Source organism: Protomyctophum parallelum (assembly GCF_964188405.1).
Source record: "Protomyctophum parallelum genome assembly, chromosome: 10".
Taxonomy (NCBI): Eukaryota; Metazoa; Chordata; class Actinopteri; order Myctophiformes; family Myctophidae; genus Protomyctophum; species Protomyctophum parallelum.
In genome coordinates this window covers 9174924-9191677 of record NC_139704.1, presented here as the reverse complement: position 1 = coordinate 9191677, position 16754 = coordinate 9174924, and the positions used below count along the sequence as shown (strand labels likewise).

General features: G+C 42.9%; 1 protein-coding gene across 1 annotated transcript; it reads right to left on the bottom strand.

The window, feature by feature from the left end:
* Positions 1-10267: 10267 nt before the first annotated feature.
* On the bottom strand, positions 10268-11656 carry LOC310865290 (mitochondrial-processing peptidase subunit alpha-like; the record flags this gene model as incomplete). Its single annotated transcript, XM_083774316.1, has 1 exon — positions 10268-11656. The coding sequence occupies one exon, from the start codon at positions 11654-11656 to the stop codon at positions 10268-10270; it is 1389 nt and encodes a 462-aa protein (XP_083630442.1).
* Positions 11657-16754: the final 5098 nt, after the last annotated feature.

Genomic DNA, 16754 nt, shown 5'->3' with positions numbered 1-16754 from the left:
TCCTCAACAACAGGCACTTCTATGTCCAGTTAAATGACCAGAGGAGTAAATGGAAAGCCCAAAAGAACGGCCTACCACAAGGTAGCCTGCTCGCCCCCTCCTTTTCAATATCTACACAAACGTCCAGCCACTACCCAAAGTAGTAGTACTGGAATGAAATGATAGAACACCTCACACACACATAGTTTCCTTTCGTGGCTGTTTACATTCGAGGGTCGCCGGTCCTCTCGAACGGAACAGTTTAACGTCATGCCCAGGACGAAAAGATATAGAGAACACCAACATGACAAATAACAGCAGGAAGGCATGGGCCACAATCCACCGTCTTGGGGGGAAAAAAAATAGCTGATCAATAAGCCCCAAACGCGTTGCACTGTGACCCGTTTTGAGCTTGTACATCGGCTATTTTTGCTACAACAGCAATATGCAACGTGGCCCTCTGGAGTGAGAGTGGAAATATAGTCTCCATCGTCAAAGTTGCCCACCCCCATTCTAAACACTACAACATGCAGAGGAGAAGTCATAACAGAACCATCTAAACACTACAACATGCAGAGGAGAAGTCATAACAGAACCATCTAAACACTACAACATGCAGAGGAGAAGTCATAACAGAACCATCTAAACACTACAGCATGCAGAAGAGAAGTCATAACAGAACCATCTAAACACTACAACATGCAGAGGAGAAGTCATAACAGAACCATCTAAACACTACAGCATGCAGAGGAGAAGTCATAACAGAACCATCTAAACACTACAACATGCAGAGGAGAAGTCATAACAGAACCATCTAAACACTACAACATGCAGAGGAGAAGTCATAACAGAACCATCTAAACACTACAGCATGCAGAGGAGAAGTCATAACAGAACCATCTAAACACTACAGCATGCAGAGGAGAAGTCATAACAGAACCATCTAAACACTACAACATGCAGAGGAGAAGTCATAGCAGAACCACCTAAACACTACAGCATGCAGAGGAGAAGTCATAACAGAACCATCTAAACACTACAGCATGCAGAGGAGAAGTCATAACAGAACCATCTAAATACTACAACATGCAGAGGAGAAGTCATAACAGAACCATCAAAATACTACAGCATGCAGAGGAGAAGTCATAACAGAACCATCTAAACACTACAGCATGCAGAGGGGAAGTCATAACAGAACCATCTAAATACTACAGCATGCAGAGGAGAAGTCATAACAGAACCATCTAAACACTACAACATGCAGAGGGGAAGTCATAACAGAACCATCTAAATACTACGACATGCAGTGGAGAAGTCATAACAGAACCATCTAAATACTACAACATGCAGTCATAACAGAACCATCTAAACACTACAGCATGCAGAGGAGAAGTCATAACAGAACCATCTAAACACTACAGCATGCAGAGGAGAAGTCATAACAGAACCATCTAAACACTACAACATGCAGAGGAGAAGTCATAGCAGAACCACCTAAACACTACAGCATGCAGAGGAGAAGTCATAACAGAACCATCTAAACACTACAGCATGCAGAGGAGAAGTCATAACAGAACCATCTAAATACTACAACATGCAGAGGAGAAGTCATAACAGAACCATCAAAATACTACAGCATGCAGAGGAGAAGTCATAACAGAACCATCTAAACACTACAGCATGCAGAGGGGAAGTCATAACAGAACCATCTAAATACTACAGCATGCAGAGGAGAAGTCATAACAGAACCATTAAACACTACAACATGCAGAGGGGAAGTCATAACAGAACCATCTAAATACTACGACATGCAGTGGAGAAGTCATAACAGAACCATCTAAATACTACAACATGCAGTCATAACAGAACCATCTAAACACTACAGCATGCAGAGGAGAAGTCATAACAGAACCATCTAAACACTACAGCATGCAGAGGAGAAGTCATAACAGAACCATCTAAACACTACAACATGCAGAGGGGAAGTCATAACAGAACCATCTAAATACTACGACATGCAGTGGAGAAGTCATAACAGAACCATCTAAATACAACATGCAGTCATAACAGAACCATCTAAACACTACAGCATGCAGAGGAGAAGTCATAACAGAACCATCTAAACACTACAGCATGCAGAGGGGAAGTCATAACAGAACCATCTAAACACTACAACATGCAGAGGAGAAGTCATAACAGAACCATCTAAACACTACAACATGCAGAGGAGAAGTCATAACAGAACCATCTAAACACTACAGCATGCAGAAGAGAAGTCATAACAGAACCATCTAAACACTACAACATGCAGAGGAGAAGTCATAACAGAACCATCTAAACACTACAGCATGCAGAGGAGAAGTCATAACAGAACCATCTAATCACTACAGCATGCAGAGGGGAAGTCATAACAGAACTATCTAAACACTACAGCATGCAGAGGAGAAGTCATAACAGAACCATCTAAACACTACAGCATGCAGAGGATAAGTCATAACAGAACCATCTAAACACTACTACAGCATGCAGAGGGGAAGTCATAACAGAACCATCTAAACACTACAACATGCAGAGGAGAAGTCATAACAGAACCATCTAAATACTACAACATGCAGTTATAACAGAACCATCTAAACACTACAGCATGCAGTCATAACAGAACCATCTAAACACTACTCTGTTCACCTCTAGTCGATTATTTATTCAGCCACGGACCACCATTTGAGGCCATTTAGCCTCTCAGACCCATTTGAGCCACTGACCACCATTGTGAGCATAGAGTATATTATGAATAGAGAAAAGGCACCCAGAGGAAACCCTGAGGCCAAATGGACATAGTGGCCGAATGAAGGTATTGCAGCCTGGCCCCTAGCCCCTTTCGGGACCCTACGTAAAACTTTTTTGATATTTTGTTTAGTTTTACGTTGGGTCCCTGCTCGCTAGTGTATTTTCGTATGGAAATTCCTAAATGCGGATGTGGAGATTCTCTCTAAAATAGGACCCGCGGCATGTGACGCCATTATTTTCCTTGAGTTATTCTGAATTCGGTAACTTTAAGTAGCTATACATCCCGGTGCGAATATCTCCTGTGGCGCGGAAGCCGTTAAGTATTTTTAATCTTTGTTTGACCGATTTGGTCGCTTTATTTCTTCTTGTTTGTTTACCGTTTATTGTACCGCCTCCCGGTGTGCGGTTGGCTTGTGAGGCTACGTCCCTGCCTCTGATCTGCTGTGTCATAGCTATAGCGCCACTAGCTAGCCAGATAGGCGGTACAATGAGGTGTCAATAAACAAGAAGAATCCAAGCTTCCAAATCGGGCAAACATATATTAAAAATACTTAACGGCTTCCGCGCCACAGGAGATATTCGCACCGGGATGTATAGCTACTTAAAGTTACCGAATTCAGAATAACTCAAGGAAAATAATGGCGTCACATGCCGCGGGGAGGCGTTTTAACATGTAAACATGAGCCAGTAAATGTTTTAATCAGGTGGCATGGACGACGTGGAACAGGACCCAATGCACTGGGTCGAACAAATGTCAGAAACTTCAGTAGCATTTGGGTTCTGCTTGGAGGGCTACCTGGCCCCAAACACATGAACGCGCTGGTCCGTTGACTATCATTGTGCACGTACACGACGGCAGCACGCTAGCTTGCTAACGAACACGCTAGTTCGTTAGCTAGCTAGCGTGCTGCCGTCGTGAACCAGAATGCTCTGTTCCTACTGTGTTGTGTTCATATATGTTACTAACTACATTATAAAACCATGATCCAGTAGCCCAATGGATACCGTCGATGGTATGTGAACAACCGGGCCCGGGTTCACTTCCCAGTCGATGACCGAGTTTATTTTCTTCTTAACAAACACAACTATTTGTTTGCATCAAGTCGAGGTCCTTTATTCATTCGGTATCTGAGCCACGGGACCACCATTTTTAGGCTCAAATACTGAATGAATAATGGACCTCGACGAGAAAAGCTAAAACAATTGTGTTAGTTTGGTAAGAAATGAAGCTAAACTCTCAGTCCTCGATGGGGACTCGAACCCGGGTCCTGGCCGTTGTCTACTAGGCGTCGACGGTAACCATTGGGCTACTGGAACAGGGTTTTACAGAGTGGCACGAACATAATATATAAACATCACAACAAAGTTATCATATAAAGTGATCACAGATGTTTGAACAACAACAACGTTAAGTATTAAATAACATTTAACGTACCTGCTTGCTGCGGACACGACGACGCCACGGCGGACATGGTGACGTGGCAAAATCAAAACAACACTGAGCAAAACCCCCCTCCACGCGTCTCTTCCGTATTTGAGGGGTTGGCGTCACTTCCTTCCGGGTGTGACGTGAGGCCACGCCCGCGAGCATAGAGTTAATAACTCTACGCCCGCGAGTCTTTGTTTTTCTTGTAGTCATATATTATTGTAGTCCTCCTACATTACATCCGGGTCCCGTCCGCTTCTATAGCTACATATTATTATGATTCTGAACGCGTGAATCTTTTTATTTTTTACAATAACGTTATTTTTCAGAAAGGAAGCCATTGAGGGTTAAAATGTGTCTTAATGCTTCCAACTCGAGTATAATTATTATTAATGTAAACTGTAAAGTGTCCACGACAAAGAAAATGTATGACGTGAGCTTCCTTGAGTAAGACCCGGAAGCGGGTTACGTCACGGCTTAAATAGTCAATAGGCCTACAGACATGAGTCCCTTTCCTGGCAGCGTCCTCAGTGGTCTAGCGGTCTAGACGCCCGACTTCTTAATACAACTTTATAGAACTTCACGGGTTCAAACCCCTTTGATGTTTTTCTCAATCATTGATTCACAATATACCAGAATGCACGTTTAATCATAATACATAAAGCAGACAGCCCTGTGATTAAACCTTCAGCATTACATTACACTGCAACCCCACTGTGGCTAATACCTTTTTATTCACAATGCCAAGTTATTGTACTCCTAATAATATATCATGGTGTAGTCTAGCTCTGGTTTGATTGATTAATTTAAATATTTTATTAATAGTTTGTAGAATTACAGTACATTTCAAGCACAAACTCAATACAAAGACTGTTAACTGTGAGTGGACGACCCAATTAAGCATTACACTTGTTTTAGAGGGTCCACATTGTTCAATTCATCAAAAGTCCACATTGTTCAATTCATCAAAAAACAACATTATTACAAACCTACATTATGTGGGATCCTTTAGCTTACAAACGGAGTGACATTTCTGGCCACAACGTGGGTGTCGCTGGGCTGTGGCGCTGCCAACTGACTTTTGTGTTTCCCTCTGCTTCATGATCACCTTTTAGTTCCTTTATTACAGCGAATCAAAGGTGTGTGAAATACTTCTGTAATTAATGACTTGCTGACTATCTCGCGATTTTAGCCTGGATTTAGTGTTCACGCCACATAGGCTATACATTGAAGACCACATAGGCTATAGCCTACATGAAGACCCGACTCCAGCAGCAGAACTGACAGGTAGGCTACAGTACCAAAAAAAAGCCCTATCTTGACCACAGAAACGCCCCTAAAAGACACGGTATCCTACCGTCGGTATACGTGTAACATAGTGTGTATAAATTGGCAGATTTTATTTTTTATTTTGCACGTCACTTTCTGACTTTCCAAAGGAAACGTTTTAATGCCTTATTGCTGTGTTGTTGGTGATTTGTGGATTCGTTTTAGATCAATCAGGGATCTGTTAATAACTTAATACTGTACTGCAGTCTGCAGTTGTTCCCAAATCCACATTTGTTGAGCCCCCATTAGACCCCCATTAGACACTACTTGATATGTATCAAACAAATTTGGCTAATAATAAATTAATTAACATAATTTCAAACATTAAACCATTTAAACTTCTTCACCTGAACTGACCAGCTCGGTGAAATAACTCAGTACTCAAAACATGTTAATTTATATCAATTTTATTTATAACTGCCAATGTCATGTAAATGTACAACGCACAAAATGTATGTCACCATAACCAAACATGTATTTCTACTTGATAAACCTTATTTATTGGAAGACGGAGCACTTGCAGCATGTATAGATTTTGAGTCTATAATTTTGTTCTAAATACCTGCAAATTGTACATAACTCCTACTGGACGCTTTATCGTATAAAGTAAAGAAAATAAAGAACCAGACCACGTGATTAGACAAAAAGTCTCTGCAAAAAAAAAAACAGTTTCTTACCCAAACTTACAAGTGAAACTTCAGTAGTATTTAACCCATTCTGACCTGAGATCAGATTCATACGAGGTTTCCACATGGACACACACTGGTCTGATTAACCCATTCTGACCTGAGATCAGATTCATACGAGGTTTCCACATGGACACACACTGGTCTGATTAACACGGTTCTGAATGTGAAAATCTGACATAACATTTCTATGTTCCGCATCTAGAGCCATACTGTAAAATAGATTCCAGCCTCACAATAACTATGCATACATTTCACCTGGGCTGGTGGTGATTCACATTAAATGCCGGCAAAGCCATCCATCCTTTAATCACTTGAAACATGTGAAATTATCCTTTACAAATGTTCAAAAACAGCCTCACAATGCTGTGTTGTGAGTTTGTAGATCAGCCATTTTTACAATTGAACATTGTTGTGCGACTAAGTGTATATATTATGTAGGACTTAAGAGGTTAATTACAAAATGATGTAACAATAACTGAACGACTTCTACAAACATCTGTCAAAGGCATCACAAATTTTAAAAAATTGCAGAGTGTGGTTGCCGCAGTGGCTTACATATGCCCCTCCCACTAGTATTGCCAGCCAATTACAATTTCAAGTCACGCCTTAGATCATGCGTAAGTAATTCGGAGGGGATGTAACCCCCGAAATTCATGTTTTTGCGACAAACGGTTACATTTCTCGCATTTGCGGCGCCCCCTATGGATGCTTTTAGAACTTGGTTGATTGAACCACCCCGGACATGTGATTGAAATGTGGGATGGATTGGACATTCCGTTCGTGATTTATGGCATTTTTTGTGATATAGGCCCCTCCTACTAACTTCGGAAGACGATTACGGCCGAACGATACGCACTTTCAAAATTCTGCAGTTCAGTTTTAATTGGATGGGTCCAGAGATCACGTGTGCCGATTTCTGTGAGATTTGGACAAAATCTGTAGGAGGAAAAGCAAAAAGTGTGTTTTGGACAAAATTCAAAATGGCGGAAAATCTATCATGGCGGAAATGGGCGTGGCCTATATGGGGAGATGCGTCATGACCCAAGGAATCCAGGGAAAAATATTTTTTATTTTACGACCTATGGTTCAAGAGTTATAAGCCAAAAGGTAAAGTGGGCTGTTATAGCGCCACCATGAGGCCGACCGATAAAAATTTAAGGTTAAATAATTTTAGGGATAATGTTGAATTATCCCTAAAAGTTTTGTAACTATAGTGATTACAGTCTCCGAGGAACAAATACTTGAATGTGAATTTTTGCCTTTTCCCATTCATGTCAATGGGGAAATTTAATTCACTAATAAATTCATATCAATTAAACTATACAACATTTCTCTTAACAAAATACAAGCACACGATTCCCGATTTTTCCGGTCAATTTGACATATGGCTCAAGTGCGTACAGCGTACAGTGTGGGAGGTATAAAGCGTCAAAATAAAGACTACTCCAGTGAAATAATAAAGTGTCACAGTTACAAGAGTCTGGTTGCCCATTCGGGCAACCACACTAATAAGTTATCAATGGGACAAGAGCGTCTGCTAAATGCCTAAATGGTAAATGTATCAATACCAAATCTCACCATAAGATGGCGATGTTTACCAAATTATATGGTGAAAGTGAATTTAACTGAGTCGAGGCCCAAGTGGATCGAGGGAAATATTTATGCATCCATCCTAGGCTTTTGCATCCATGCAGCGAGCATGGTTTCAAGCACTGTAGTGTAGTATAGTTAGATGTATGCATCATGTGTTTAATTCCTTAGTTTAGGCTATAGGCACCGCTTAGTTAAGTTTAGGCATGGGTCTAACGTTGTCCTCACTTTTGTCTTCAATGTTTGTGTTTAATAAACACTCAGAAATGGCCATCATTGTCAATGGCATTCAATGTTTATGTTAGGGCAATATTTGTGTTTACACCATAGACTGTAAAAAATATGGACAAAGCGTTCGCCGGGTCTAACATGGACGTAAAATGAAGCCTGTTATTCCTGCACTGTAAGTCGCCATCTTTCTAGATCCGTTTGGTACCAGCTGGCCATTGGCTGGCTCCGTTTTGGACCAGCTGGCCATTGGCTGCCCAGACAACGAGGCGGGACTTCCCCCCTTCTTCTCCGTTGGTTTTTATTTTGACTCGAGTGGGAGGGGAATCCCGATCATAGACTGTAACGGTAGCCACGCCCCTCAGAACATACGCGATGTTTTTTTTTCTTTATGGTCATTTTTTTAATTAATGGGACCATAATTTTCCAAAAAGAATATTATGACATTAGAAATGAGACTTTAAACTAGTGACTGGAAGAAGAAAGTATTCATGACCATGTTTATTAAGGTAATACAGTCTAGGTGAAGTTGGGCCAAAATACATGGGCCTCTATGGAGCTATGGGGCTTTTTGGGTCCAGTCCAGCGCCACAACAGGCCATTATATGAACTACCGATTTCAAATGAGGCTTCACGAAATATCTGGCTGACTGCCCCCCTGGTTTACACACAGTACACCCATGGACATGGAGGGGCCTCAAAAAGCAGCTCAGATACTTTGAGCTACTTTAATTTTTTTATTTAATTTGAGGGCCCTTCCTTTAGTTACCATGTTTACCCAGGGTAACTGGACTAAGCTCAAGAACTTGTTTACAGCCAGGCCCTGCTCATAGAAAATGTCATGGTAGGGGATATGCCTCGCTCAAGGGCACTTCAACGGTGGTGTCATGCCCCTCGACGGAAAAGAGTATTTAGCATCATCTAGTGGTTGCTTTGAAGACTGCTGTCAGCTAATGTGTTCTAGTTTCCCTGTGTTGTTATTGGTAGCTGTGATCACATGTCACAAGCCTTTACTTCCTGGTCAGCAGTATGTTCTACAGATGTGACAGAATTATTGCATCTCTTGCCATCCACCTGTTTTGAGCTTTGTCTGTGAGTTTATGTTATATGTTTCATCTTTGAGATGAAGTAATTATGCATATTTTGCTGTTCTATCTTACATTTGTGAGATTTATGGTCAATTGTCTACCATGCCATTTGATATTACTTGTTTGTCATTTGTAATGCAGTGTTCTTGTCTAGCTGATTTAGGCATTACATTTATGTTTTATTGAGAGCTTTTTTGTGCATTTGTTTTCAGTTTCACAAATTGCTGGAAAAGCATTGTAAAGTTTATGAAGAAGGGTGAAGTAAACAACCAACAATTCTACATCCACGTCTCGTCAAGTCTTTCAATGCCTAATACAAGTTCTGTTTAGCTATCTGTTACTCCGTGGAGCCACACACGGAGGAGACAGAATAGGTGGTAATTTTAACGTGCCGGTCCGGGGATACGAACTAGCGACTTTCCGATATCAAGACCGCTCCGCAAACCGTTCGGCCACCGCTGCCCCTATGCCCAGCTTTTCATGTTTGTGTAAACACAAACATTGAAGACAAAAGTGAGGACAGAAAATTAAAGACGCAATTGTGATTGGCCGGAATGACAAATCAATCAACCAACCAACCAATCAAAATTGGGTGAGCACGGCATATGATGTGATGATAAGAGTGCCCCTCACTTCAAACCTTTCGTGTGAAGTGAGGGGTGAATTGAGGACGCCACAAGTGAATAGCCTTGAGGACTTAAACATGAGGACAGAAAAGTGAAGATGTAAATTGTGAATGGCCAGAATGAGATGATGTGTGACTATGATGATGTATGATGATAAGAGCGCCCCTCACTTCACATGGGTGTGAGTGTGATTTTCTTTTTATCCTTTAAATTGAGAATGTTTCAAAAATGAACAAAAAAGAGGATCTGTTGAGGATACTGTTACATGATGACATTTGATCGTCAATCTTAACACTGTAAAACTGTAACTTAACTTGTCTTAACTGTGAACAAAATGGGCCTATATTTTTGTTTAGATGCCAGGGCAGAATCGCTTGTTTAGCTCAGTTACTGCAAGTTACAGCAAATATGTCTACATAGCTCACATGTAGCTTAATTTCCCCAGCACTATGTCCAGGAGTTTATATACAGTGATGGTGCCTGTGCGGACTGGATAAATGAAATGGAACAGGGAGTGTTTGTTTTCTATCTAAAGAGGCGGTGCATGCGAGGCAGGCTTCCATCCTTGCTGGACAGAGCCGCCTGGATGTGCTCGTAGGAGGGCAGCTCAGTCAGGTCTCCCAGGGCAGTCACAGCAGGTTTGCCACGCAGCATCCTGGTGGTCACTCTCTTGGCCCTCTCCAACTCCATCTCTCCTACTGCACTGGCCATCTGAATGAACTCTCTGGTGATGATTTCCACCATTTCCCGTACCCGTCTGGGGTCTGCGCTGGCGTGGATACACAACAAGCCACTGTCTGCATAGCTGTGGTGGTAGGCGGTAGCATTGTACATCCAATGGTGTCTATTGAGGACGTTCAGGTATAGATGGGTGAACATCCCCTTCCCGGGCCCTCCCTCCGAGAAGGAGCCGCCTCCGCCCATCATTGTGTTGAACACGGCAAACGGGATGAAGTCTTCCTCCAGGGAAGAGTAGCTCTCCAAGCCGATCATGATGTGCGCACGCTCTGGGATAGGGGCTGGGCCGAGGCTCACGTCTGACATGTCCTTTTCCATCTTCGTGATGCCACCAGTGTACTGTGCTACGGAAAGGTCAATGTCGGCGGGCATGCTCGATCCCCACGCCGGCTTGGCGTCCAGCAGGTACTTCCTGGCACACTTCACCAGCTGCTCGTGCTCGATGCCCACTCCCGCCAACACCATGCGCTCAGGACAGTAGTAGCTGCTCAGGTAGTCGTGAAGCACTTTCCTGTCGATCTTGTCCACGTTGTCTACAGGGCAAAAGCGTGGCAGACCCACTGTGTTGCCTCGATATGTTGCCGCGTGGATCAGCTCAGTCAATAAGGGTTCAGGGTCTGACCTCAGGCCCTCAAGATCAAAACGTACCGCCATTTTGCTCATCTCAATCTCATCATCTAGGTCAAGGCGAGGCTGCAGAACCGCATCAGATAATAGGCTGACGACTGTTTCTAGGCCCTTCACTTCAGCAAACACTGCATACATGGTGGTATCTCTGGATGTTTGGCAGTCACATATTCCACCGTGTTTTTGGAGTGCGAGGAGGATCTCGTCCTTACTACCGTATTGAGCCGTGGAAGAAAAGGCAAGTTTCTCTAAGAAGTGTGCAATCCCACTTGGATACTTTGCCTCATACCTGGATCCAGAGTTTACAAAAATTCCAACCGTGCAGAATTGACCGAACCTATGTTGCGATGCAACTTTAAGGCCATTTTCCAAAGTAGTGATCTTGGTCTCGTATTTCTCCTGACCATCCACTGATGCAAACACTGGCTTGGGAATGCCAGGCAGGGGCGAGTACAGCGAGATGTTTGGGTATCCAATACCACTGCTGTGCCTTCTGTAAACCCCAGGTTTTACACATGTGTGTCGCCATCTTGGCTCCTCTGTGACCATTACAGAACACTGATGTATGGTGATGACGTACGATGACATACGTTGTCACGATGGCGATGCCAGTCTGCTAGATCCATATATGGAGTTCCATATTGACCTGATGTCAATACTAGATGTCTCTTTCGTTTCCATATATGAAGCTCTAGGTCAGCCCGGGCCAAATATGGAGATTGTAATGTTAGTAAGATATGTCGGATATCTCCATATTTGGAGATAGTGATAGCCTCCATTACAGTTAATGTGACCCAAATGTATATGTCCTTTGATAGAGTGATGAACAATTTGTTACTTGTTAAATAAGAAATTGTTGTTGTTAAATATAAACACTGAGGATAGGGGCAGGCTCGTCTAGAGTTTGAATGGACAGGTATCAGTCAAAAGGGAGACATCAAAGAGGAAGGACGGGTGAGGAGGGATCAACATATGGAATGTAAGAACAGGTCAGCTGAGGAGATCTAAGGGTTTGAGGTTTGAGGTCAGAGTTGAGTTGCTGGCCGGCTCCATATATGCAAATGTAGGTGATGATCCAGTCTTCTCCATGTATGGCTATCCAGGGTTTGATGAAGCCAGTGTCACAAGGCATGACGGACTGACGACCATATATGGTGGCGTGACGTGTCACAAGGCGTGGCGGGCCGACGGCTGTGTGGCACGTGTGTGCACTGTACACGTATCTGAGCTTCTGTGTTAACGTGTGTGTGTGTGTGTGCACGTGCGTGCATGCATGATGCATGTTGTTTGTTTTTGTTTCCATTGGCGTGGTGGTGGTGATGAATACTACCTGTGTTCCATCAGAGCGGGACACACTAAACAGTCACCACAACTGGGACCACCTTCCACTGCAGCGAGTAGTGTGGGTGCACTATAAGACCTTCCACTGCAGCGAGTAGCGTGGGTGCACTATAAGACCCTCCCCTGCAGCGAGTAGTGTGGGTGCACTATAAGACCTTCCACTGCAGCGAGTAGCGTGGGTGCACTATAAGACCCTCCCCTGCAGCGAGTAGCGTGGGTGCACTATAAGACCTTCCACTGCAGCGAGTAGCGTGGGTGCACTATAAGACCTTCCACTGCAGCGAGTAGCGTGGGTGCACTATAAGACCTTCCCCTGCAGCGAGTAGCGTGGGTGCACTATAAGACCCTCCCCTGCAGCGAGTAGCGTGGGTGCACTAAGACCCAATAGAGAGTTTACATTGTAGCCAGCAGTACGTGTTAAAGTACGCCCTTAGGGCATGTTTATTTGTACTGCACGTTTCACACATAGTGGCAATTCAAAGAGCATTACATGAGTTACATTAGGCATTTAAAAATGAATTAGGAATACAATAAATAATGAATAAATAAAAGAAGCATACAATAACCAAAGGCCAAAGTGCAATTATGGTCCTATACCTATACTATGTATCAGGTTATAGCTGGGGTCCATTTTTATACTCCCAGAGTTACCGTAAGCTACATACATACATACAGATATGCATCTTCAACTGCATATCTAAAGTCGGGTTGTCAACCTAGCTGTATTGTGTGTACACATTCATTTTGAGAATAGGTGTGTGTGCGTATGTGTGTGTGTGTGTGTGTGTGTGTGTGTGTGTGTGTGTGTGTGTGTGTGTGTGTGTGTGCGTGCGTGCCTGCGTGCGTGCGTGTGTGCCTGCGTGCGTGCGGAGCAAAAGAATACTCAGTGCCATGTTTCTTTCATTCTGTCTTTCAGGTGCATATGATGACTCGTTCCAGTGATGGTGGTGGTGAGTCAGTTTGGATAGGGAAAAACCCCCAACACTTTGTTTCCATTCCTGTTGTGGCAGGAGTTTCTATGGTTCTCTTCCTCTGCAGTACCAGGTACTGTATTGTGTGAAAAGAGAGAAGTACTGTACTGTAGCTTGTTCTCGGAAGTAACCACTGGTTGTGAAATTCTTGACGGGAACGTCTTGGCGGCATTGATGTTTCAGACTTATCGCATCTTTGGGCGCTTCTTCAACTGAGGTTTGAAGAAACCTGAGTCATGTGACTTGATGTTAGCGTAGTAGAGGAAGAGGATCTGTATCTTCACCAATGAAAACAGTGTTTATTCCAGTGGCAGATTCTACTGCTTCAGTAGAGTTCAGCACCACATTGGGCATCATGGTACATGTGACAGTTCTTCTAGGTCAATGGTTCCCAAACTGTGGTGCATGCACCCCTTGTGGTGCGCGAGCGCCTTCTAGGGGCTGCGAGACATGAAAAGGCTAATGGTGGCGCTATTTAAAATATATTAACATATTATGCCAATATATGGCAACTTAAGTATATGCAGAATATAGAATACTGCTGAGTATACTGTATATGCCATATTCAGGTTCATATATGTGGATAAATAGGAATTATATGTCTCTATAGTCTATATAGCTTATGCAATGTATTTTTCCATGTAGGGGGTGCGTCAGCTAGGTCGGGACGTAACAGGGGGTGCATGGCCAAATAGGTTTGGGAGCCGCTGTCTAGGTGACCACTGAGCACTTTGATGAGCTGCTACATGTTTGTGTTGTGTTTCCAAGGAACGCGTCTCTATTCATTGTAACAGGCATGTTGTCATTAATCATCGTTGTAGTTGCCTCTGTCGTCCCACCTGCTCGCCTGCAGTGTGTCATGCCTTTGATGTGTGTGCAGACAGTGTACTGAGTGCCTCTCAGTACAGCTTGCAGGTACTATAGGACCCACGTGTCCACAGGATGTGCTGAACAAGTGCTGCACCATCAACACAGATTGAAAATGGCCTAAACAAATCGAACCATGTGGATTTTGGAACTTACATGGATGGGGGTGGCAGTGGCTCAGGGTTAGAGTGGCTGGTAGAACAGCCAGATGGGAACCGCAAGGTTCCTATTTCGAAACCGGGCTCCCCCAGAATTACTGTTGAAGTGTCCTTGAGCAAGACACTGAACCCCTAATTGCTCCCGATGTGCAGGTTGGTGCCTTGCATGGTTTCCTCCGTCATCGGTGTGTGAATGTGTGTGTGAAAGGGTGAATGTAATGCACAATATATAAAGCGCTTTTTCCACCCTCTTCAACGGGCCATGCTTGTTAAGCTCCTCAAATGAGGTCTACTACAGATCCCAGGGTTTAAAGGAGAGTATGATTGCAGCCTAAAACTTCCAGACCTAGACAAACATGACCTGTAGTGAAGCACAGCACACGGCCACTTTTTTTAGTGATGCAACCATAGGGTGCAGCACTCCAATGCCCAGCAATGTGTGTCCCTGCCTGGCTACATGTGTCACATTTTGCCACAACCAAGTGTCACTGTTGTGCAGCCTAACGCACACACGCACACACGCACACACACACACACACACACACACACACACACACACACACACACACACACACACACACACACACACACACACACGTACACACACACACACACACACACACGTACAGTACAGCACCACTCACTTCAGATGCGTCTGATCTTTGAGGGGCGTCAGCCCTTCCTATATACAGGTTTAATGTTTGTTTTTAGTTCAATGTTTGTTTTAAAAATCACACCCGTGTGAAGTGAGGGGCGCTCTTATCATCTTACAACTCAAACTTAATACATACAGGTATGTTTTACGTGTAACCTCTATTAATCTAACTCTAATATATTAAAGTCTAACTCATGTTGCTATGATTAGGTGATGTAATGATGATGTAAAACAAACGGTGTCAAAACAAACATTAAATTCTCTTCATTGTTAATGGCATTTAATGTTTATGTTTATGGACAAGATGACGTAAATTTTCCCTTCATTGTCAATGGCATTTTTTAAATAAACATTGAACTAAAAACAAACATTAAACCTGTATATAGGAGGGGCTAGCGCCCCTCAAAAACCCCATTGACAATGAAGGGAAAATTTACGTCATCTTGTCCCTAACACAAATTAAATGTTTGTTTTGACACCGTTTGTTTTATATCACCATTACATCACGAGCAGCATGAGTTAGACTTTAATATATTAGCGCCCCTCACTTCACACGGGTGTGATTTTTCTATTTCAAGTTGTGCCGCACAATGCTGGATAGCTCTGCCCTTAGAAAGCAGTCATTAGCTCAGACTAGCTAGACTGTTGTGTTGAGTAAGGCAAGCACACCCTCAGTAAAAGGTTTAGCTATAGACTTAGACTCGTTTATTGTTTTCCTTTTTCTTTAATTACCTTTTTTGTGAACTATTTTTGGAAGCCTTATTTTGGAACTTTTTAGTTATTTTGTGTTCTTTTGAACAGAGAATAAATCTTTGGAGTGTCATTTCTGTTCACCTAGCTAGCCCTCATCCAAACGAAGTCATTCCCATGTTCGTAAAAATTTAGTAATATTAATGGTATATGTTATAAGACAGTTTATAATAAACAACTTTCTTTTGACAAAGGTTTCCACAGAACTGGGATGGAAAATACTTTACATAAGAGTGCCGGTTGAATCACATTTGAATGTTACTTTGTATGTGAAATAGGGGGGCATACAAGATGCAAATAGGTTCTCTTGTCCTACTCCAATGCATTAGCAAGGGCTTGTTGTGATTTCTGTAAAAGGTCTTGACAGACAGTGTTGTCGGTTTCGTGAGTTCAGTGAATGTGTGCACACCAGTTCTGACATGTACTTTGGTCCAGAACAGCAGGTGGTAATCTGGGTGTAATTCACAAACTCTAACATGCAAATAGCACATGTTCTTTGCATGCACAGAAACATATGAAGGCACGCACACATTCACACACACACACACACACACACACACACACATTTTGGTTGTTTGGCTTTGCCGTGGTTGTTTTGGGGTTTTCATTTCTCACACATTCATAGAATTTCATACACTTACACCATTGATTAACTGATTGCATACGTAGTTCTTGTACTTGAATTGAGTTAGCTATTTCTCTTATTCTAAATGCACTTCTTATTTAAAAGAGTCATGTATGGTCTCCTCTTCGTACATGTTTGAGCTAGGTTGTGACGACTACTAGGCTACTCTTCCCGACCCTGCAAATCAGTCAGGAGGAAAAAGAGATTCCTCTTCCTTTTATAGCCACTGTAAAGTCATCCAAACACACACACACACACAACCCAGTGTCGGGTCAGCCCA